The 21,787-nt window shown below is 61.1% G+C and overlaps 1 protein-coding gene across 2 annotated transcripts in view; it reads right to left on the bottom strand.

The window, feature by feature from the left end:
- Window positions 1–4,167: 4,167 nt before the first annotated feature.
- Window positions 4,168–21,787, bottom strand: part of SCUBE1 (signal peptide, CUB domain and EGF like domain containing 1) — a 129,685-nt gene continuing 112,065 nt past the window's right edge. For both annotated transcript variants that reach the window (XM_060112475.1, XM_060112476.1), the window contains 12 exons: window positions 21,157–21,276; window positions 20,691–20,795; window positions 19,584–19,700; window positions 18,674–18,811; window positions 17,233–17,436; window positions 13,990–14,151; window positions 12,477–12,644; window positions 10,441–10,602; window positions 8,659–8,856; window positions 6,947–7,099; window positions 6,485–6,564; window positions 4,168–4,320 (listed from right to left, as the gene is read on the bottom strand). In XM_060112475.1, the coding sequence (XP_059968458.1) occupies window positions 4,168–4,320; window positions 6,485–6,564; window positions 6,947–7,099; window positions 8,659–8,856; window positions 10,441–10,602; window positions 12,477–12,644; window positions 13,990–14,151; window positions 17,233–17,436; window positions 18,674–18,811; window positions 19,584–19,700; window positions 20,691–20,795; window positions 21,157–21,276 (1,760 nt within the window). The remainder of the gene's footprint in view (window positions 4,321–6,484; window positions 6,565–6,946; window positions 7,100–8,658; window positions 8,857–10,440; window positions 10,603–12,476; window positions 12,645–13,989; window positions 14,152–17,232; window positions 17,437–18,673; window positions 18,812–19,583; window positions 19,701–20,690; window positions 20,796–21,156; window positions 21,277–21,787) is intronic.

Raw genomic sequence — 21,787 nt, 5'->3', positions numbered from 1 at the left:
CAGCTGGCTGCAGCTTCTCCTTCGAGGTGTCTTTCTTGAAGTGTAGCTTGGTGACCAGGCTCTGCTCTGCCCCTCCTGCAGGTGCCCTGCACCCCACCCACCCAGGGTCCCGGGAGGCGCGGGAGGGAGGGATGGACCTCTCCTGACCGGGAGCGCTGGGCTCTGCCACCCAGGCCTCCATCACCTTTATCTCTGTGACCAGAGGGCTTTCCAGGACATCCTGTCAGCCCCTGGGGCTATGGTCTCTCTGCCTTTCTAGGAGCCTAGCACACAGTAGGTGCTCAGCAAAGGTTTGCTAAGTGACCCAACTTAGTTCAGTCTCTTAGTTTTCAGCTGGGGCGGCGGAGGTGCTGGAAGTCTTATTCGGCCCCTGAAATGTCACTTAGGCCCCTGCTCCAGCTCCAGCAGGCGGGGGGCCTCTTGTCGTGGAAGAGGGGTGACCTTGGCTGTGTTTCTGGGAGAACGAGGGTTCAGGTAGGAGAGGTGGGTTTGTAACAGGTGTGGGGAAGAGGGTCTCCGGGGGCCATCGCTCTCTGGAAACTTCTTGGTCTGGGGTCTCAGTTCTACTCTACCTGCGTGTCCCAAACCCATGGGTGGCAGGAGGGAAAGCTGCCCGAGGCCACCACCTCACGCCCCACGGCCTCCTCCAGCCTGTCACCACAGAGGCGAAGAGATGGGAGAGACTGAGGAAAGAGGCCACCACCCCTGGCAGGTGCGACCTGCTGTCTGACCCTAAACGGAGAGCCCGGGGGGAGGAGGGGGGCCAGCACCGCGCAGCAGCTACAAGGCACAATCGGGGAAAAGGAGCCTAGTTCGGGGAAGCAGATGAAGCGACTTCAACACTCCCTCGCTGAGGGCTTGGCCACTAGACCTGAGCGGATTCCTTCCCTTTCCTGGGCGCATTTCCATGGAAGCAGAGTGTGCCAGGAGGTGCCCGGCCCACAGGGCAGAGGTCCCTCAGTCTCCACTGCCATCTCTGCAGAGCTGCTCTGGTCACCCCAGCCTGATGTTCTGCTAAGCCAGAACCAAGCTCATCAGAATTGCCAGGCCTTGGCACCTGCTTTCAGCCCTGGCCAGCGGGCAGGCTTTTGCTTCCAGAAATGTGTTGCTTAGCTCCTTTCCTTGGAGTTTATCAACTGGCTAGCCCCTGAGGGTCCGTGCCAGGCAGGCCCTGGCTGGGATGGTTCTGTGGCTGCTCAAGGCCAACGTCCCATCCAGGAGTGGGATGTGCTCCTTCTGGCTCAGCCCCTGGGCAGCTCAGGCCTTCTGCACTCCTGTCTCGGCTTCCGTCCTTCTTCAGGACTCACCGCAGGAACGGCCCTACCTGGGCCAGTCCTTGTCCGCCTTCCCTTTTCTCTCCACCTCCACCTGGAGCCAGGTGGAATAGCCACCTTGCGTCAGCCAATCTACCACCTGCGTCCACGACATGGAAACATGAAGAAACAAGCTTTGTTACCCGGGTAGATCTCCTGGGACCACCAGGCCCCAAGGAGTGGCAACAGCTCTGCGTTTAATAAGTGGGACCCCCAGGGTCCCCAGCATGGGGCTGAGGGTTGATGAGGTTCAGAAAAGACCCCACCCCTGGACTTTGAGCCCCCTGATGGTGCGGCAGGTGGCTTTACTGGGGAGGGAGGGCTGGATGGTGACAGCGGGCGGCTGGCAAATTTGGATTGCGGGCTCCCTGGCACTCGAGATGGTGCGGGGCCCACATCTGCACTGCCCCGTCCTGCTCTGCCCGGGAGACACGAGGCAGGGTCTGACCACAGTGGTGGCGAGAGCCGTGGATCAGGGTGGACCCACCGAAAGGGTATGTAGGTTAGTGGGTATGTGGGTGGCAACTGCCAGAAACAACCCAAAGGAGTGGCAGAAAGAGTTCAAGAGATATGACAGCTCTTCCTGGTCCTCTCTGGATCAAAAACACCCTTTTTGAGAGCATTAAAAAAAAACCCAAGGGCTTCCCTGGTGGCGCAGTGGTTGGGAGTCCGCCTGCCGATGCAGGGGACACGGGTTCGTGCCCCGGTCCGGGAGGATCCCACATGCAGTGGAGCGGCTGGGCCCGTGAGCCATGGCCGCTGAGCCTGTGCGTCCGGAGCCTGTGCTCCGCAGCGGGAGAGGCCACAACAGTGAGACGCGCGCGTACAGCAAAAAACCCCCACAAAACCCAAAACCCAAAACCCTTCCCAGTGCCCTCCCCTGGGTAGCTATTGCTGGGGGCTGATTCTGGAGGACACACCTAATTTCTGGGGAGGACCAAGGGCTTGATGCAGAGGACAGGCCTCTTTCTGGAAACTGTGACTGGCCTTCAAGGACTGTGACCAGGGGAGGGGCAGTGTGGCCTGGACAGGGCTCCCCAGCTGACACTGAGCTACCGACCGAGTGCAGCGCCCTCCCCGCTTGAGTTGGATTTTGGAAGAGAAGGTGCTGACGGCAGCATTAGTCAAGCTGGAGACCCGCTGCTGAGGACGCAGGTAACGGCGGTGAGGAACTCCTGAGCACCGAGCCCCGCTGTGGACTGTAAAAGCTGCCATGACCTGCTCGCCACCCAGCCCGGGACCTCCAGGCCTCATGCCCTCAGCGCCACAGCCGTCCTCAAAGGGCGTGCTCGTCCCTAGCGGAATGCGTGGGTCTGGAGCGAGGAGGAAACCACCTAGAGGCCACCAGAATGGGTGACGGGAGTTCGTCTGAGGATTCGCCCGTGTTCCTTGGGATGCTGAAACTCTGTTAACCCTAAAGCCACAGAGCGTCTGTGTGTCCCGCGGCTGGTGGCAGCAGCAGTGTGGCAGTGGGCAAGGCCGCGGCCTGTCAGAGGGCCTCGCTAGCTCCATCCCAGGCCCTGGCTCCTGGCTGAGCGGGACACGGTGCAGCCTGGTCACACTCCAGACTTTGCTTTTTTACAGAGAGACTCTGAGAGGGAGGCCACAGGGTGCAGCAGAAAGAAGACTGCACCGGAAGCCCAGCCTCCGACAGCCAGCCTGCCTCTGCCTGGGGGCGGCTCCCCCGTCCCAGGGCCTGTTCTCCTCCCTGGGCCCCGGTGCTCAGCACAGCCTGTGCTCACAGGGGCAAAGCCTTGCCTTCTGGTGGCAAGCGTCCTCAGCTTGAACTCCACGGTCATGGCCTCGGGTCAGACACAGGCTCCTTCTAAAGTTTACCACTGGGCCCTGTGACCCCAGGAAGGGGTCCGAAGGGACACTGCTTTCCACTGCATTCCATCGGAGGGTAGGTAACACATTGGCAGAGCGTGGAGCCCAGACCCCCAAGCGTTTGTACTCCACCGTGTGTCCAGGGCCGACCTGCCTCACCCCCGGTCTTGGAGGCTCCTGGCCTTCGTAAACAGACGTGGCAAGTGCTTGGAGGAGCAGTTTAATCAGTCAGGGGAGCCAGCAACAGCTGGGAGAAGACGGGGTGGCGATTAATATTTACAGTTGCTAAAGAGAATTCTCCTAAAGTACCCACAAATAGAAGTATATATATCTTTATCTTTATATTCATATACACATAGTACTTAATTAGATGCTCTATCACGGGAAAGCAGAAATCTACAGTTTCCTCTCCCAGCACCTCTTTTCTGTCCCATCACAGAATCCTGAGAGCCCAACCGCACTCGCCCGTGTCCTGGGCCCACGGCCAGAGGAGCTGGCGGGTGCGGACGCCCTGCCGGCATCGACACTGGCTTATCACAGCCCCCAGACGAGCCTCCACCACCCCTGCTTCCACGGCCTGGCCTCCTGTCTTGGACTCTGCCTCTGAGAGCCCCCCTGAGACATGGCCACCATGCCCCTCTCCCCTGAAGCACCAGGCAGAGGGCACGTGCAACCTCCAAAGGTCAGCTGTGCCCGGGACCCGCCTGGGTGGTGGCCGAGCGTCCTGGTCCGGGTGGCAGCTCCGGAGAGGGCGCTATTGGTGTCCTGGAAGGAGCAAGAAAGGCTGTGCCTTAAGCAATGTTTTCCCACGGGGGCGGCATCAGAGGAATGCAGCTGGGCTGGGGTCTCTGCCTGGACGTGGTCTCGCCCGCCACGGGCTGGTCAGCGATTCCTGAAGGGCAGACGCCACGGCGATTCCCAAGGCAGCGTGGAGGCCCACGGAGCCGCCTTTAGCTTCGACTGTGGAGGGGAGGAGCTCTCTCCTCCCCGGGTAGCCGGCACCCCAAGCAGGGCAGCTGCACCAGTGTTATTTGTAGGGTCGCAGGAACCGGGACACCTTGGAGCGCAGCAGTTTGATGAAGGACCGCGGGAACATCTCCTTGGACTCCTGGGCTGTGTACTTGAAGTAGTTCTGGGGATGTGCCAACACGTCGAAGAGGGCCTTGATCAGCTTCTTGTCCTGCAAGACACGGTGAGGCCAGGGTGAGGGGCCTGGGGCCAGGCTGGAGGGCCCTGGCCACTCGCCTCTGCGATGCCTGGCGCCCTGGCGGGGCCTGAGGGTGTCTGCAGGGATGGGGGAAGGGGGAAGAGGCTGGGCTGGCTGGTGTGTTTCAGGATCCTACAGGCTCTTTGCCACGAATAGTTTTTCGGTTTTAATAGCCTAATTGTTTTTTTAATAGTCTATTCATTTTAACTCTTGGAGTTCCAGTCACATTTTATCTTAAAAGGGTGCGATGCAAAAACACATCAGCCAACCCCCTCAGGTTGAAAACCAGAGCACACGGAGTAGAGAGCAAGGCTTTGGAGGCCAATGGGCCGGACTGGAAACCGCAGCTGCACCATCTCCTCCCTAGTGCCTTAGCCCTGGGAAAATGGCCCTGCTGCTCTGAACTTGAATTATTCATCTGAATGACAGGGTGACGAGCCCTCCTCTCAGGGCTGGGCGGAAGAGGAAGTGCAGTCCTGAGAGCCAGGAGCCTGGCTCAGGGGTGCTCGGCACAGGTGTGCCGTGAGGGTCCAGGCGGCCCACACTCAGGCGCCGTCACTCACCAGCTGGGCACCCTCTCAGAGCCCAGGGTCATCATCTGTAAAGTGGGGCGATGCCACCCTGGAGGAGAACCTCCAGTGACCGGCAGCCACACACTGCGTGCTTCCTGCCCCATGAGCTCATCGTCTCAAGCGGCCGTCTTGGGGTGTGACTCGTCCCGGCATGTGCGAGCGGGCACACACACGCACACACACACACACACACACCCTCTCCCACGTGTACACATGCACCCATGCCCTTGGAGACACAGGTGGAGTTCCTCCCATGTGCTGGGCGCAGTGCCAGGTGCTGGGGACAGGGTGCTGAGGGGGAAGCCCTGTAGTTCCTTCCCCATGGCGGGGGGACGGGGGCCAAATAATCACAGGACAAACCTAAACTGCAGGCCTGACAGCCAAGAAGGGGGGCCACCTGGGGCCCTCAGAGTGCAACCTGGCTAGGGAGGCCCAGAGGATGGGACGCCTGAGCTGAGAGCAGCAGGACGGGAGGACGTCCACCGAGGAGAGAATGGGGCTAGCGTTCCTGGGAGGCCGTGGCCAGTGACGTGGGGAGTGGAGGCCTGAGAGCCGCCGTAGAGGCAGGTGGTAGCTGTGCCAGGCTGGGCCTCGCTGGCCAAGGCTTGGTCCTAAGAGATGGGAACACTTCTAGCTCTGAAAAGATGCTGCCAGCTGCAGGGTGGAGCTGAGGGCAGAGGGCCGGGGCAAGGATGAGAGGGTCAGGCACTGTCAACAGGACAGAGTCAGGACGACCCTCTGGTTCCCACTGAACAGACAGGTACCTGAGGAGGGCGACGAGGGGATTCGTGCCCCGAGACCCCCAGGTCTCATCCAGGTAGGGCAGCAGGGGGCAAACCTCTTGGCTTACAAACTGCCTACTGTATGCAGGAGTGCTCCAGGCCTGGGCTCGGAGACTCTGCGAGCCATCCCAGTTTCTCAGACGCGAGGCGGGGCTCAGACAGCTTGCCTGGGGCCGCCCAGTTGGGAGGTGGCAGCTGGAGCAGAAGTTAGCAAGGCACTGGCCGGCCCCGCTCTTGCCCTCCACGCCACCCTCGGCTCCCAGGCTGGGGGTGCTGTCTGCCCAGGGCTGGGCCGGGGCCCGACCCCCAGAGCCCAAGCAGATCCCTGAGTCTGGCTCCTCACGGTGACAACCTGGGCCCTGACCCGGCCTGTGCCCGCCGTGTGACGGCCACAGCCCCCGGATGACTAGGTGGCTCTACTTCTCAGGACGTGGGCGGGATGAGGAGGGAGTCAGTCCCAAAGGCAGCGGAGGATTCTCCTGATTTTAAGAGACCACGCTGTCGAGCTCTCCCCATTTCACAGATGAGGAAAGTGAGGCCGAGAGTTCATAAGGAACCTGCCCACCGGCACCTCAGCAGGTCCTGGGCTAGAAGGACAGATGCACTGGACCAGCCCTGCCCCTGGCCTCCTGCTCCCATCACCTTCTCTTCTCCTATTATCACTCTTCTCTCCTCACTTCTGTGCAGGGCTGGGGTCGGGGCTGGGGGCAGGGATGGCCCTGGATCGTCACAGGCCACTATCCCAGGATTATATGATCCCTTCCCATAGGGAAGCTCACTCACTTTCAAAATTTCCTGGTGATTCTCTGAGGCGTAGAGCCGTCCATCGCGGACGATATCTTCTATTAACTGCTGGTAGTCCTCTGTGAAGCCCGCCGGTGGGGAAGCGAGGAAGGTAAGGGTAGAGGCTGAAGGCGACAGTCCCTCCTGCCTCCTGCTCCAGTCAGCCTCAGCCCTCCCCCAGGGCTTCAGACTGCGTGCCTTTGTCTCCTCCACCCACACTGGTCTCCAGGTTTGACTAGTTAGAAAACCCCTATACAGCCCTCAAAACCCTGCTTGGGTAGCACCTCCCTCTGAGGCCCGCAGACACCACTAGTAACTCCCTCATCTGCACCACCCTGTCCCCCTTATGGGCCTGTCTGGACCCCACAGTCCCCCAAGGCTGGAGCTCCCTGAGGCCGGGGAGGTACGATTTGTTTCTGTGTCCCCAGGGCCAACCTGGGTGCGCACTGGGGCCACACTCACCGTCGTAGGTGACATAAGGTACTTGGAACCCTTTGCCGCTGTTGCCTTCGTTGGATTTGAACTGGATCCAGAGCTTCCTGGAGCGGGAGGTGAAGGCGATGGGCCTCTCGTAGGTCTGGCAGGTCTCATAGGTGGTGATAGAGGTGGGTGAGGCTGGGGGCGGGGCAGGGGGAAGAGGCACGTCATGGTTGAGCTGCCCCAGATCCACAGCTCCTCACCCGGTCCCTGACCTCCTGCCACAGGCCTCTGGCCTCCCCACTCAGTCAGTCATCCAGCACCCACAGCACCCAGTCTCCAAACACTCCAGCTCTCCAGTCCCCGTACTTGTTCCCTCGGCCCCAAACGCCCTTCCCGACCCGCAGCCCCAGTTCCTACTTGTCCCTCTGAGACAAGTTTCTGTGCCTCCTCCTCCAGGAAGCCTCCCTGACTGCTCCACCCCCACCCTACTCTGTTTCCTCTCTGCTCTGTGAACACTGTAGTACAGCCCCTCTCTATAGGGTTGTCACTGTCTCCCTGCCAACTGCTCCTCAAGGACAGGGCTCACGCCTGCACCCAGCACAGAGCCGGGGCTGGGGTGGAGGGTCAGTCTCCTCTCCTGGTGAGCAGATGAACAAGGGTGAGCCTGCTGACCCCTGGGGTGCCTGGGGCTGGCCAAAGGGTGCCCCACTTCCTCACTGCTCCCTGGGGGAGCTTTCCTGAGGTGCCCTCGAGGTGGGAGAGGCTGGCCTCCCTAGAGCTCAGCTCTGTGGACAGACAGTGGAGGGGAAGATGCTGTGGACTAGGGAGGCTGGTGACGGGAATGGGCAGGGGATGGTCCCGGGCTGGGCTCTGACTGGCTGTAGGACGCTGGCCGGGTACCTTGCCCTTCCTGGCCTCCCAGGCCTCCCATTCACACACTGGGGGCCATTTCCTGCTCATCAGCTACACTGAGTGGGTGGTGCAGGCACCTGGTAACAATGCAGCACACAGTGGACAAGGCCCTCCCCCATCCCCCATCCCCCCACTCTCCTGCTCCTCTGGCGGGTCTCTGTGTATCAGACACATCCCAGGCCCCGGTGGGCAGCCACGTTTTTGTGTCTGTCTTGTCCCCCTCCTTCTTCCCTAACATTGACCTGGAGCTTGCTCCCTGGGGGCACTGCGGCCTTACCATAGCAGCGAGGTCCCCAGCCGAGGCACAGGCCATAAGGGGTTCTACCCAGTCCCTGGGGGGTCTCAGGGCTCCCCACCTTTCTTGCTGCCGTGGCCATTTGGGCACGTGCTCGTGCCCACCCACTGCTGAGGGGCTGGCCCCTCGCCCAAAGTCTCACCCGGAGCCCCCATGGGGCTGGTGAGCTGGGAGGCTGCAGCTCACAGAGCGAGGGAGCGGACCCTGGGGCGCCCTGTGTGAGTGCACAGGCTGGTCCTTCACCACCCCTCCAAGCACAGAGGGGGGAAGAGGCCCTGTGGGTCAGGGGGTGCTCCTGGGGGCTCACCCTGGGCGGTGTGGCAGGATGTGGGAGAAATGGGATGAAAGACTGGCTTGTGGTCAGCATCGAGACCAGACCTGACCAGGTCCTGATTCCCACACTTAGGACACACCCTAAGCTCTCCGGACCTTTCCACACAGCTCTGGAAAGCCCAGCCCCTGGAGTTGGAGGTGAGTGCCCTGCAGAGCTGTGCCACGGGGGAGGGGTGGGCGTGTGGTTGAGGCAACCCCCCTGGACGGCACGTACCGCTCTTCCTCATGACCAGGACGTCGCCACACCCATCCTCGATGGGCAGGAAGATCTCGGGGACCACGATGAGGATCCTGCGCTTGGGGGGTGGCGAGATGTGCCACACGCACTCAGCATTGGCTGGGTAGTCGCCAGGGTAGTTGGGGGACTCGATGTAGCCCGTGTAGTCGCCAAGCTCGCCGCCGCAGTGCTGGTCTGTGGGCACCACGGCCCGTGCCCTGGTCAGGCCCGGCTGGCCCTCAGCAGCCTTGGCGGCCCAGGGCAGGGCTGGTAGGTGCTCCGCCCCCTCCTGAGCCCCCCTCTACCCGGTCCTCCCCGCCAGCAGGCCAGGCTCCAGGCCGGTTTTCCCTCGGGGACCCCTCAGCTGGGGGCAGGTCCCCGTTCCGTGTTGGTTCTCGGAGGCCCAGCCCCGGGTGCCTCCTTCCTGGGCTGCCTCACCTGAACCTCACCTGCCTCCTGCCTGGAGCTGCTCGCCCCCCCGGCAGGCGCGTCCATGCCCCTGCAGCTGCCAGCTCCCCGCCAGCCCGTGCTGTCCTCCGTGTCTCAGCCAAGGCCAAGTGTGCCCCAACGTCCCCTTTCTCTCCACTCACTTGTCTGTGCATCCCTTTGCTCAACATCCCCTGAGTGCCCCCCAGGTGCCAGGTGTGGCCCTCCCCAGGGAGCAGGCAGGCTCAAGGACCAGCAAGAGACATGCTTCCCTACTTTTTCAAGTTTAGCTAAACCGTGCATCCTCAAAGAGGCCAAATGTGACTTTTTTTTTATGAGCTGAACCGTTCCTAGCTTAATTGCATAAAGTTATGCAAAGAAAATTGAGCGTAAATACTAAATATACATAATTTTCTCACACATTTTCATTTAAAGATCTCCTCACATCAAAATTTCTGGGAAACATTTCATTTTCACCTTATCATTCCAGAAGCTTCCCTCCCAATTTTCCCCCACTTTTCCTCATTAGGACGTTTAAACACTTAAAACCCTGCCTATGCTGAGCTGTCGCAGGAGGCCGTGAGCCCAGCCGGGGCAGCCTGGGCAGAGGGGATGGAGTCCACGTCGAGGATTAAATCTCCTTCACAGGCCATTAGGCTGTTCCAAACATGACCAGCAGCCCAGGAAAGGGGTCACTGGCTGGAAATTGATTAGGGAAAGGGTAAAATACCAGAACACATGCCCTAAAGGGCTCTGAAAAGTGAATTAGAAATACCTAAAGACAGCATCCTGTGGGTTAGGCCCCGATGACTTGCTGGTGAGGGGCTCAGAGACGATCTGTTTCCCAGATTGTCTTACGCTGCCATATTTCTTTGGGCTAAAACGGAGCTTCCTACAGACACAGGGCGGCCATCTGGTCTCCCTCTTCCGCATGCACCCTTGGTACACCCTGAGCATCCTGCGCCTTCAGAGCTGCAGGGTCTGGTGCGGGCAGCTGCCCCACAAGCCTCCTTGGCACGGGCCCTGACTTTTCCCTCCGTAGACCCAGACCCTGGAGTGGGACCTGGCCCGGCACTGAGGCACAGGTGAGCCACGGGGACCGACGAACGACGGCGCGATCAGGTCGCTCCGTGGAGCGCAGGGGGGCCGGCCAAGCTGGTTGCACCCTCCACATCACAGGGTGTCCCACCGAGTGCCTGTGTGGAGGTGACGGGCCAGGGAGGAGTCACCGGCCTCCTGGTCTGTGTCACCGTGGACACGACCTGAGGTCAGGGCTCACCCTGCCCTCACAACCTGCCCCCAGTCCCCTCCCGGCACCCGCAGCTCCTTGGCCGTGGGAAAAGCAGCACCTACTTTTGCAGTGTGTGACGTTGGTGGAGCCGTCGAAGTCTGTACTGGTGTTGCCCGGACAGGTGATGCAGTGGTTCTGGCCAAACTCGGGCTGGTAGGTGCCGACAGGGCAGCGGATGCAGCGGTGGGTGGTGGTATTGTAGTGGTGGCCGGGGGAGCAGTGCACTGTGGTGGGGGGGGACCGGTGGGAAAGGGCAGGTGGCATTCTCCCTGGGGCTCCCTGCCCTTGAGGGCTGACTCAGCACAGAGTTCAAGGCCCCTCCCCATTGCCCGGTAACCTTCCACCACCCACGCCCAGTCCCTGAGTGGCTGACCCCTCTGCTCCCTGCCCCTGCCCACAACAGTGCAGGGTGTGCTGTGGACCATGGGTTCTGAGCAGCGAGCCAGGCGGACCGAGCCCTGCCCCTAGGCCAACATCGTACTCTGGCTGCGTGGGAGTGAGATGCCGTAGGGCCGGCTGTGGAGGGAGGCAAGGGAGGGCGGCACTGAAGGGACTGGCGTGGAGACCCGAGGAGTGCGGAGCTGGCCCGGAGGTGGGCCGTGTCTGTGCCAGCTGTGGCCGGAGCAGAGGTCAGGGGCCACGGTGAGGACTGGGCTTTCCTCTGAGCGAGGAAGGCCACCTGGAGCTGCCCCGTGTCCCCGGCTGCTGCACTGGGAGTGGGCTCTGGGGGAGGGGGGGCGTGGAGGCCCAGGCAGGACAGGCCAGGGCCATCGGGGAGGGGTGGCGGTGGCCTGGGTCGGGGTCACTCTGCGTTTGTTTATTTTTTATTTTATTTTTGGCCGTGCTGCGCGGCATGCAGGGTCTTAGTTCCCCGACCAGGGATCGAACCCGTGCTCCCTGCAGTGGAAGTGCGGAGTCTTAACCACTGGACCACCAGGGAAGGCCCAGTCGGGCTGTTTAGAAGCTAGAGCTGCAGGGGCTGCGGACAGACTGGGTGTGAGGTGAGGGGGAAAGAGCACTCAGAGTGACGCCAAGGTCCCCTTGAGCACCTGGCAGGAAGAGCCACCGTGCGCTGGTGGGGAGCCTGGACCTGTGGAATCTGAGATGCTTGTTAGATACGATGTGGAGCTGTGGCCCGGCGGGAGGGCAGAGTCCAGTTCAGGGGAGAGGCTGGACGGGAAACAGAAGCTGGGGGCACCCGTGCAGAGATGCTACTTAAGGCGAGCAGATGAGTTTATCCAGACTCAAGAGCAGCGCGTGCAAGGGGCCTGGGACGTCCCAGCACTCGGGGGCGGGGCTGGGGGAGGCTGAGCAGGGCCTGGGGCCCAGGCCGAGGAGCAGCAGGAAGAGCGCCCCAAGGGGGCCACGGCCCAGTCTCAGGAGACGCAGACAGAACTGACTTGGGCTCCAGCAACTCAGGGACCCTGTGGGCCGCCTTGATGGGAGCAAACGCTGGGCGGGCGTAGTGCGGTGACAGTCGGACTGGCTGGCGGGGATTCGGAGAGAATGAGAGGAGAGGAAGTGGAGTCCAGACACTCCTTCTGGGAGGCTAATGGTAAAGCGGGGAAAACCTGGCAGGAGCCAGGGGGAGGTGGGGCTGGAGAGCTGGGGAAGATTCAGAGTCTGTATGTCGGGCCATCAGCAGGTGGGGAGGACTGTCCCTCCGTGGAGAGTCGAGCCTCGGGCGGCGGTGGAGCTTCGGTGGTGTGGAGGGGAGGAGGGGCCGCACTGCAGGGCCCTGGCAGCCCTGAAGACCTTTGACCTCTGACCTCGCCCCACTGCCCCTCCTCACCTTCCTCCCCTCCCAACCTTCCTCCCGGTGCAGCTCAAAGCCTCCCCAGTGTCTTGAGGAGCTGGGGGATGGGGGCTCAAAGCTCCAGGCTGGAGCCTCAGTGCCTGACTGGCTCTCTCATCCGAGCCGAGGCAGGCATGTGCTGGACCCCCCGTCCCTGTCCTCGTGTGCAGCACAGAGCTCGTCACCAGTGTCCACTGCTTGAGGCTCCAGCCTCCTCTGACCTTGGAGGTTTGCCAGGGCAGGAAATGAGGGGCATCCAGGGAAACGGACCCTGAGCGGAGGGGTGACTGGGGGAGTCCTCACCTTTGGCCTCACAGTCTTGGAAGGCGGCTGTGCCCTCGTGCTTGGTGAGCAGTCCCCCTCCGCAGGGGAAGCAGCCCGTGCGCCCAGGCTCAGGCTGGTACATGCCCACGGGGCAGGCCTGGCAGGGCCTGAAGCCGTCGGTGGAGAAGAAGCCTGGAGAGCACTGGCCTGCGAGTCAGAGGTCACGGCTCAGGCTGGGGGGCGGGGTGCCTCGGTCCAGGCCCGGCGCTCAGCTCAGCCCTCACCTGTCCTGGGAAAGGCACCAAGGCGGGGGGTCGAGGGGGAGGAGGGCACTGTGTGGTCTTGGTCAGGCCTGGCTTTTCTCCTCCCACCAGCTAGAAGGGCTGTGTGTTGAGAAGTGGCCTCACTCTGGAGCTGAGAAGTGTGGACACCACATGTGGAGGTGGGAGGTCGTGGAGGCCATTTATTTAGGGGGCTCTGCCCAGGGGGCGGGCCACACTGTCTTCACATGAGGACCTGGGGCTCTTAAGCTCCAGGCTGATGCTGCCTTGTCTATCTGCCTGGCTGGGCCTGAGCAGAGGGAGGGGGTTCTGTGAGGTCCCTAGGGCACAGCTGGGACAAAGGGAGGAGACAACACATTCTAGCAAGAAGTCAGGATGTAGAGGGTATTCAGGCGCTGAGTGAGGCATGGGTTTAGTGCCTTCTCAGCCCCGACCATGGAATTCTCTGCTCCCCCAGTGGCCTCTCTGTGCTCTCTGACAGGTACTACCTCCCCTGGGGCACAGACCACACTCCTGGAGGGGGCAGGGGCCAGAGGGCAGCGGGCCAGCCTGCAGGGGCTCAGGGCCGGGCTCTGATCTCTTCTGTCCCCCAGAGAAGGCTGGAGGTCTCCACCACCCTAAGGGTCCCACTCACCAGCACACCTTTCCCCATCCGTTCTCTTGGGTGAGCCTCACAATGGCCCGGGAAGGGAGGCTGATGGGGGGAAGGCTACAAGCCCATTTCACAGATGAGGTTAAGTGGGGGTAGTAAATGGAAAAGCTCTTTGCAAACCAAATTGTGCTCGGTAAGTTGAAAAAGGGCTCTCCAAACCATCCAAAAGGCCAACTGTAAAGTTCTTTGTGTAGAGCACAGTTCTTCCCCAAGTATCTGGCTGCACTCCACAAAGCATTTCGACAATGATGGGTGCCCCATGAGGTGTCACGTGTTTGGTCAACTATAAAGCACTATGTACCTCTGCTATAAGCTGACCTGTAAATGAGCAAGTGGTAAACTGTAAAGTCCTTTCCAACCTGCATGGTGCAGTTTTAAATGGCACCAAGTGCAGCCCAGCGCCTGCTCACCACCGTGCACTCTGGCACATGCACTGTGGGTCTGCAACACACTTTGTAAGTGCAGCTGTGCGGAAGTCCTGACAGGCTCTGGAAATGGCAAAGAGCTTTACAAAAGACCACGAGGCACCCGGGCCTTTGCCTTGGGAACCTCGGTGGAGACAGGAGGTGCCCTGTTCCCCCACCCCCAGCTCCTCTTTTCAGGGAGGGCCCCTACTCACCTCCACACTCGGATACGTTGCGGGCACCAGCCAGGCCGAGCCCGTCGCTGCTGGGGCACGGCGTGCAGCTGAGCTGGCCGTTCCCGTCCTGGTAGGTCCCCGGCGTGCATGGCACACACTGGCCTGGCTCTCCGCTGAAGTAGGTGCCAGGCCCACAGGCCACTGCGGAGGCAACGTGGAGAGACTGCTGGGGGCAGAGGTGGCGAGCAGTGGCCAGGCGGTCTGGCCGTCTGTCTGCTGGTGCCTCAAGCCCAGGCTCTGCCCTTCCACATAGGGCCCAGCTCTCGCCCCTGTGGCTCCAGGGGCACAGAGGGGCCCAGACCCATCCCAGGAGAGCAGGGGGTAGGAGCCAGGCAGTGGTCATCTGTGAAGACCCTGTCCTGGTCTCATGCGCCTTCCCAGCTGCTGCCACTCAGGGTCCCCTGCAGACCCCTTGCCTCAGCCCTCTTGTAAGTGTCTCTGCAGGGACTGTCATCCCCTTTCTGCTCCACATGCTGCCCTCCAGCCCTGGGCCCTCGGCCTGTGTACCAACGGCCTCCTAGATGCCCCACAGTCAACTTCATCCAAACCAAGCTCCCCTGCCGGCTCCCCTTTCCTTCCCCGTGTGGCGGAGCTGGCACCTGAGGACATGGGGCTCAGGTGCAGAGGGGCTGTGGGAGTGACAGGGGCCTGGGGGCTGAGGATACAGAGATGCCGGGCTGAGGAGAGCCAGTGTGGTTGGCTGCATTGGCCACATAAGCAAACTGATAAGTGAGTAAGGGAACTGATGGAGAAAATAAGTTAAGGAGAAAGGGAGCTGAATGCCTCATGGGATAAGATATTTAGAAACATGGAAAAATAACATGCAAAAAAAAAGTTAGAAAGAATACTGAGGTACTGAATTGGAGGTATTGGTATGAACTCATGGTTTTATAAAACACACACACACACACGCAGAGCTACAGGAATAGCATAGGTACATAGGTCTCCATGTAAAATACGCATACCTATACTTTCTAGTTCTGTCCAATGAGAGGGCCTAGAAGCAGTGACACGCCAGTAGCAATGAGTACCTCAGCTTTCACTTTCTACACACTCTCCTCCTCTAAAAGGAACAGGGGTCCTTGGAGATTTGGCTGATTCCAAGGCAGGGAAAGCACAAGCTGAGTCTGAAACATCTTTAGTGCCGGACAGTAAGAGAATGCTCGATGAGTGATGGAGCCATGTCAAAAGGACACAGGGGTCAAGCTGATGGGGCGGCCACTGGCTGAAGCGGGGACGATCTGAGCACCGAACTAAGTCATGTTAGGAGTGGATTACAAGCCAGTGAGGAATCTGTGAGTCCACACTGACATAAATGCATAGATATATAGATACATGCCAACATGTGGGAGAAGGGAAAGCTCTCTCTTACACTAGAATGCTAATAAGTGTAGGAAGGATGATAGAAATAGAGAACACGGTTTGGCAACAATTGTAGAAGTGGCTAATTTGGTGGCTGTCAGCGAGTGGATGGCAGTTTGATGGGGAGCAAGGTGTTGGTGCAACTCCAATACGTCCCCATGAAATCCTAATCAACTGCAGAGGGAAAAGGGTGAATTAAGGTGGAGGAACCAGCGGTGGACCAGGGCAATACCCTGTACCTCCTGAAGGGGGCGCTGAAGAGCAGACGTGGAGCGTGGTTTTCCTGCCAAGAACGCAGGCCGAGTCTGGTCACCAGGAAACCCAGATGCAGCTGAGGGTCACTTTACAGAACTTAGGGCCAGCCGGGGGCAGGACAGGAGAGGCAGGGGAAGAGCCAGGAACTGCTCCAGATGAAGGATTCTGGAGACATGACCACTAAACACAACTCGGAAAGGAAAGGGATGCTGTCGGAAGAGTTGGTGAAATTTAGCGGGTGATGTAAAGGCGCACAAGCACGCCACAAGCATGCCACACGCACGGGAAAGCATGACAGCGCGAATGCTGTAAGACATCCGCAGTGGGGGAATCTGCATGAAGAAAATACGGAAGTTCTTTGTTCTGTCTGGCAGTGTTTCTGAAAGTTTGAAATGGTTTCAAAATAAGTGGTTAAAAATAAAAGAATGACATCCCGAGTCCCTCCCCCTCCCCCCTTGCGGGGAAACGGCGCTGTGCCCGCTCCACCGCCCCTCCCCCCACTCCTAAATCCCACCTCCTCTCCAGCGGCTCCCAGCCTGTGTCTCTGGCCCAGGCTACACGCTGTGCTCCAGATTTGTGCCTCCAACCTAGTCAGCGCCTTCACCAGGACGACTCATGAGCGTCTCAGACTAACAAGGACAGCTGGGACACCCCCTCCGCCAGCCCCCTCCCCCAAGTTTCTCCCAGATCCGAAAACGATGCAATCTCTGCCCAAGTGGCCAGGACCCTTGGAGTCGTCCTTGAAGCCTCCTTCTCCCTCGCCTCCCTCTCAAAGCGTGCTCTCAATTTCTCTCTTCCTTGCCCGCCTCTCCTGCTGCCCCTGGTTCCAGGCTCTACCATCTCTGGCTAGGTCTCCGCTCCGCTGCTGCCCCCCACTTGGCCTTCCCACGGCAGAGGGCGAATGAGGCTGTTGCCGGCTCAGCGCGGGCCAGTGCTTCCCAGCGCGCCCAGGGCAGCACCGGGGCCAGCAAGCCCTCATCTGGCCTGTGGATACGCTCACCCGGTGGCTGCCTGCCTTCTCTCCCACGTAACCGTCAACCCCACTAGAACCAGGACTCAGTCAAGTTCACCTCTGAGCCACCGGGGGCTGTCTCTAAACCCGTCCCTTCTCGATGGGGGCCGGTCAGGTCCCCAGCCTCGTTCACTGGACCTGGCCGCCCTGCCCACGGCCCCTGCGGTGGCCTGGCCTTCCCTGCACCTGGCAGCACCGCCCCCGCCCCGCCGGGGGGCCCTCAGCCTCCCGGGCATCTTCACTCTGCTCCTCCTCTGCCCTCAGCTCCCACATGCCTCCGCCGGGAAGGCTTCTCGAGCCACATGGACTGGTTCCATGCCCCTCACACCCCTCCCTGGGGCCTTTCTGTCCCGCCCCTCCTCAGGACCGCAGGCGGGGTCACACGTGTACTCGGTCCCGGCACCAGGGGAGTGCCCTTTAATGACAGCCGTCACGTCTAAGTGCTACGGCACTCCTCCCCGGCAGGCCTCCTTGTCTCCCTGTCCCGGCCCAACGTGTCTGTCTCCCGTGGGCTCTATACCTGGGCCCACACGGAAGGAAGGACAGAGAAAGTCCGCAGGGCGACACTGGAGTGGCTGAGGGCAGGGACTCACCGCATTTGCCGTCCTGCAGCACCTGGCCTGTGCCACACGTCCCCTGGCCCTCCAGGGCCTTGGCCGGCCGCTGGGCCACCTCGTACTCAGTGCCTGCGACCTGGACGGAGAAGTGCTGCCGGCTGACGGACTTGCGCAGAGTCTTGACGGCGGCCTGCAGGCTCTGCTCCACTCGCCTCCGCACGCACTCGGCCTCGCAGGTGTCTGCAGGGGCGGGCAAGACCCGAGCTTGCGACCCCCCGCCCTGCCGCCGCCAGCCGTCTCTCCGCCAGGCTGCCCAGCCAGGCGCTGCGCTGGGCTGCGCCTCTGCTCAGAGCCTTCCCGCGGCGGCCCCGGGCCGAGGCGCCCTTGCTGCGAATGTCTGACAGCAGGAGACTGAGGCTCCAGAAGACTGAGGCTCCGAGAGGTATGAGCCGCTCAAGGGCCCCGCAGCAGATCTGAGCAGAAGCCCGGCCTCTGCCACTGCAACACATCCCCTGCCCAGGGCACAGCTCACTCATGGGGGCCCCGCCTGCTGCTCAAACACCCTTGAGGCTGCCACTGCACCCAAGACCACATCCAGCTCTGCCGCCTTGAATCCCAGGCCCCTCGTGGTCCAGCCCCTGCCCGCCTCGCTAGCTCTATAACCCCCAGCATCCGACACTCACCGTGAACTCTGCCTTGCGGCCGCCCTGCCCTCCTCACTGCTTCCGGAACATGCCCTACTCTCCCTGGCCTCTGGGCCTTTGCCTGTTCTGTTCACTCTGCCTGAGCGCCATCCCTACCACCAGTTCCACTTGGTGAACTTTGTTTTCAAGTCCCGATTCAAATGGCACCTCTCTGGGGGAGATTCCGGGCCCCTCTCTAGGGGAGGGCCCTCGGTGCTGTGCCCTGTTCGTTCTCACGTGCCCGCTGTCCGGTGTCTCCCTTGGCTGGCCGTGCTGCCAGTGCGGGGACAAGGGTCTGTCCCCTCTTTCCACAGCGTCCAGGGCCAGGCACACACAGCACACACTTGTGACAGATCTCTGTTCCTCTGTCACAACTCAGCTCTCATCTACAGCCCAGAGGGAACTGCTGGTATGAAACACGAGCCAGCATCCCACAAGGCCCCTGCTGGAACCTGGGAAAGACAGGTCCTTGGCTCAACGGTCCCGGGGAGGCTGCAGGCATGGGCCCTTCCAGGCCCCGGTGAGGGCATGGAGCAGTGGGGAGAGGCGTGTGGCTGTCACTGCAGGCCCCAGCCCTGCTCCTCTCGCGGCCCCGGGCCTCCTCTTCCACTCTGGGCTGGGCAGCTGCTCTGAGGGTCCGGCCCTGAGCCCTGCCAGTTCCCCCGCTTGCCTGGCTGGCCTCCACCTCCGGTAGCCGTGGCTTGGGTGGGAGCCTGGCTTCATGCCCAGCAGACCTCCCAGCCCACTGTCCTCGCTGAGGCCCTCAGCACCTCACGAGGGGACTCCTCACCCACCTGAGGCCTCTTCCATCTTTGTCTCAACCTCGAACTCTGCTGTGATGTGGGTCACCTCCTTGGATGGGGATTTGCGGCCACGGCGCCTCTTCTTGGAGGAGTCACACTTGAGGGTCACAAAGGTCACGTGGCAGTTTTCTGGACAAGGAAGGGGCCACTGTGGCGAAGGTGGCACGGTCCTACCTCACCCTGCACACAGACTGCTGGTGGCCAGGGTCCCACCCTGCCTAAGAGTCCATGTGCACACGGGGAAACTGAGGCTGGAGAAGGCCAGGTCTCAGGAGGGGCCGGGGGGGCTGAGCCAGGCCCTGCACCCAGCCCTCCCGAGGCCATCACACCGCTGCATGTGAGGCACTTCGTGCATCTTCCTTAGCAAAGCTGTGCAGCTCCAGCTCAGGGCCGCTCGGCCCAGGTTAGGCCTGCTGGGCACTGAGGTTTGTCAGATTTGAGGAGGAATCCTAAGGTGTTCGGGAATCTTCATGGAAACAGAGCTGGCATGCTTTCCTCCTGGTCCTTTTCCCCAGGCTCTCCCTGAGCCTGGAACACCCTTCTGGGTCACCCTCATTCTAGAGAGAGCCGCTGAGTGAGCCCAGGGTTCCTCCCGTTTGGACACGACCAGGCTGTGCAGAAAGCCCTTGCTCTGGGGGAGCTCATTTAACCCCGAGTGAGGCGGACCGGTGGACCCCAGGGATGCTTTTCCACTCAAATGCTGGCTTTCTTCCCCAGGGACACCACCACTCTCTATGGTCCACCAGGCGTGGCTCCTGGGGCTAAGGGACCACGGTGGTGAGGACGAAGAGAGGCCCCTACCCCTGGAAACCCAGTCCCGCTGGACCCTGGGCTCCCAGCCCCCAGGCCTGGGGACCTCCGCCCGCCCCCCGTGTGGGCGGTGCCAGGGCGGCCCACTCACCCAGCAGCAGCTGCCTCAGGGCCTCCTTTGCTGGCTCCCGACTTCGGGGCTGGAGGTGGCACTTGGCATCTCGAATCTTGAACCGGGCCTTCTGCCTGATGAGGGTGGCAGGGACACCTGGGGAAAGTCCAAATCCCCCCAGGTGGCAGCCTCTCCCTTGGGCAGGGAGGTGGTGAGGCCGGGGGCTGCGGAGGGAGTGCCTGAGCGTGAGGGGGCTGCCAGGGGGACAAACCCACCGGGAGCCGTGGGTGGGGACCTCTGCCGCCTTGTTTCTCTCCCTGAAAAAGGTGCAAGGGTGGACGGTGGGGTCATGCTCGCCCCAGGGGCCATCCAGCCAGCGGTCGGTGGAGGAGGAAGGGCAAGCCTCCTGCCTTTCTCCCCCATCACCAGAGCTACTTTATGCGGCTGGTGCTTTCAGGAAAAGGGGCAGCACAGACGAGAGAGGGAAGCAAGGAAGGGAAGGGGATTTGAAATGATACAGATGCCAGAGCAGCTGATTCCTTCCAAGAGCAAAGCAGACCCTTGGACCAAAGAATCCTATAGTCACAGAAGCTTAGGATTACATCGTGTATGTATTAAGCATATCATTGAATCCAGCATCCTGAATAGGAGAAGCTGCCGAAGCACAACCTCCTGCTGGCAGGGGATCTGGCTGTTTCCCAAAGTGCATGGGAGTGTGCGTGCCTCCAGTATTCCTGGGGGGGGTGGTGGGGTGGGACGGGTGGGTGGTCTCCCAGGGAAGCTCTGACTCTGGGAGTTTTTAGAACCTTGTGGCCGCAGCAGATGTGACTCCCTTCACTGAAATGGAATCTGAGATCCATAGACCCATAGTACTTTAGGGTCACTAAACCACTCTGGAACTGTGGCCCAGAGCCGGAAGGGCCCTTCCATGGTCCACTGCCCTTGGGCTGGGACTCAGCTTACAGCCTGCTTGCTTCTGGGTCCTGGCCCTGCTCTTAGCTCCCTGGCACCCTGAGCCATACTGGGCAGGCCCCAGGCCAGGAGGCCTTCCCTGGGCCATGCCTCTCTGTCTGCCCCTGGCCTGGTGCTGGACGGAAAGTCAAGGGGTCCCGCAGGTGTGTGCGGTGTGGACAGGCCAGGGACTACCTGAGCAGCTGGGCCCGGTGCTGGAGCCGGTGCTGTTGCGTTTCTGTAGCATCTTGCCCTGGAGGCCCGGGACACCGCAGCTCAGGCTGTAGCTGTCGTCCGAGTCTGTAGAGAGGCCAGGGCTGAGATGGGCCTGGGTGCCCCCCCTTCCAGCACCCGCACATCCTGGGGGCCTCGGAGGGGTCACTGAATGTGATGAGGGTCAGGACTGACCCTCACGTCAGTCCGTTTCTGCTACACAACTACAGCCTAAGTGGCTGGGCAGGAATGCGCCCGCTGCACTTTTGAGAAGGACACTGCGGCCCCCACAGAACCAGACAGCTGCCCAGGGTCACTCAGTGACCAGGGCTGGGGGTCCTCATTCCTAGGTTGGGCTCCCCTCCTGGAGAACAGCAGGGAGCAGAGGCTGGATCCCAGGGAAGGGAGCCCCGCCCCCCATCCCATCCCGGGGACAGCCTTGGGTTACCTGGCATGAAGAGTGTGTGGGCCAGGCAGGAAAGGGAGCAGCTTTCCACACCGCCCACCTTGCTGCAGGACAGCTGGGCCTGGGGTGAGGCCTTGGCCCGAGAAAGGCACTTGCCTGTCTCTGAGGAGAAGGAAGACACAAGAGAGGCTTGAGGGGCCAGGAGTGGCTTTCTGGAGCCGGCAGGGCCCCTGAGCATGGACCAAGAGGAACGCCCACCACACGTCCGTCCCCTGGCCAGACCGTCTTGGTGGGAGGGGGCTGGGAGATAGCAGGGTCCACATCCGTTTGGACGTAGGGGGACGTTGGGCCCAGGGAGCGGTTTGCTCCCTTCTCCCTCCAACACCAGTCCGGGCTCTCTGTGAGAAGGTTCACTCCCTGAAGTCTCAGAAAATTCTCCTACACATGATTCAGATTACAGCCGATGGGAACCTTAATATACCTCTATTGTGTATGATCACAAAACAGAATCCCTGGGGCAAAGTTTCCACGGCATCAGCAGAACGACTGGAGGAGAGCCCAGGAAGAGTCCAGACTGTCTTTCCTGATTGCAAGAAACCTTTTTTTGTTTTTTTTTTGGTATCAACATGCAAAGGTTAGGCCAGGCTCTCAGGGGACAAACTCAACAACATGG

Source organism: Mesoplodon densirostris, chromosome 11 (assembly GCF_025265405.1).
Source record: "Mesoplodon densirostris isolate mMesDen1 chromosome 11, mMesDen1 primary haplotype, whole genome shotgun sequence".
In the NCBI taxonomy this organism is placed as follows: domain Eukaryota; kingdom Metazoa; phylum Chordata; class Mammalia; order Artiodactyla; family Ziphiidae; genus Mesoplodon; species Mesoplodon densirostris.
The sequence above is the reverse complement of the archived record's forward strand: the minus strand, read 5'-3'. Positions and strand labels throughout refer to the sequence as shown.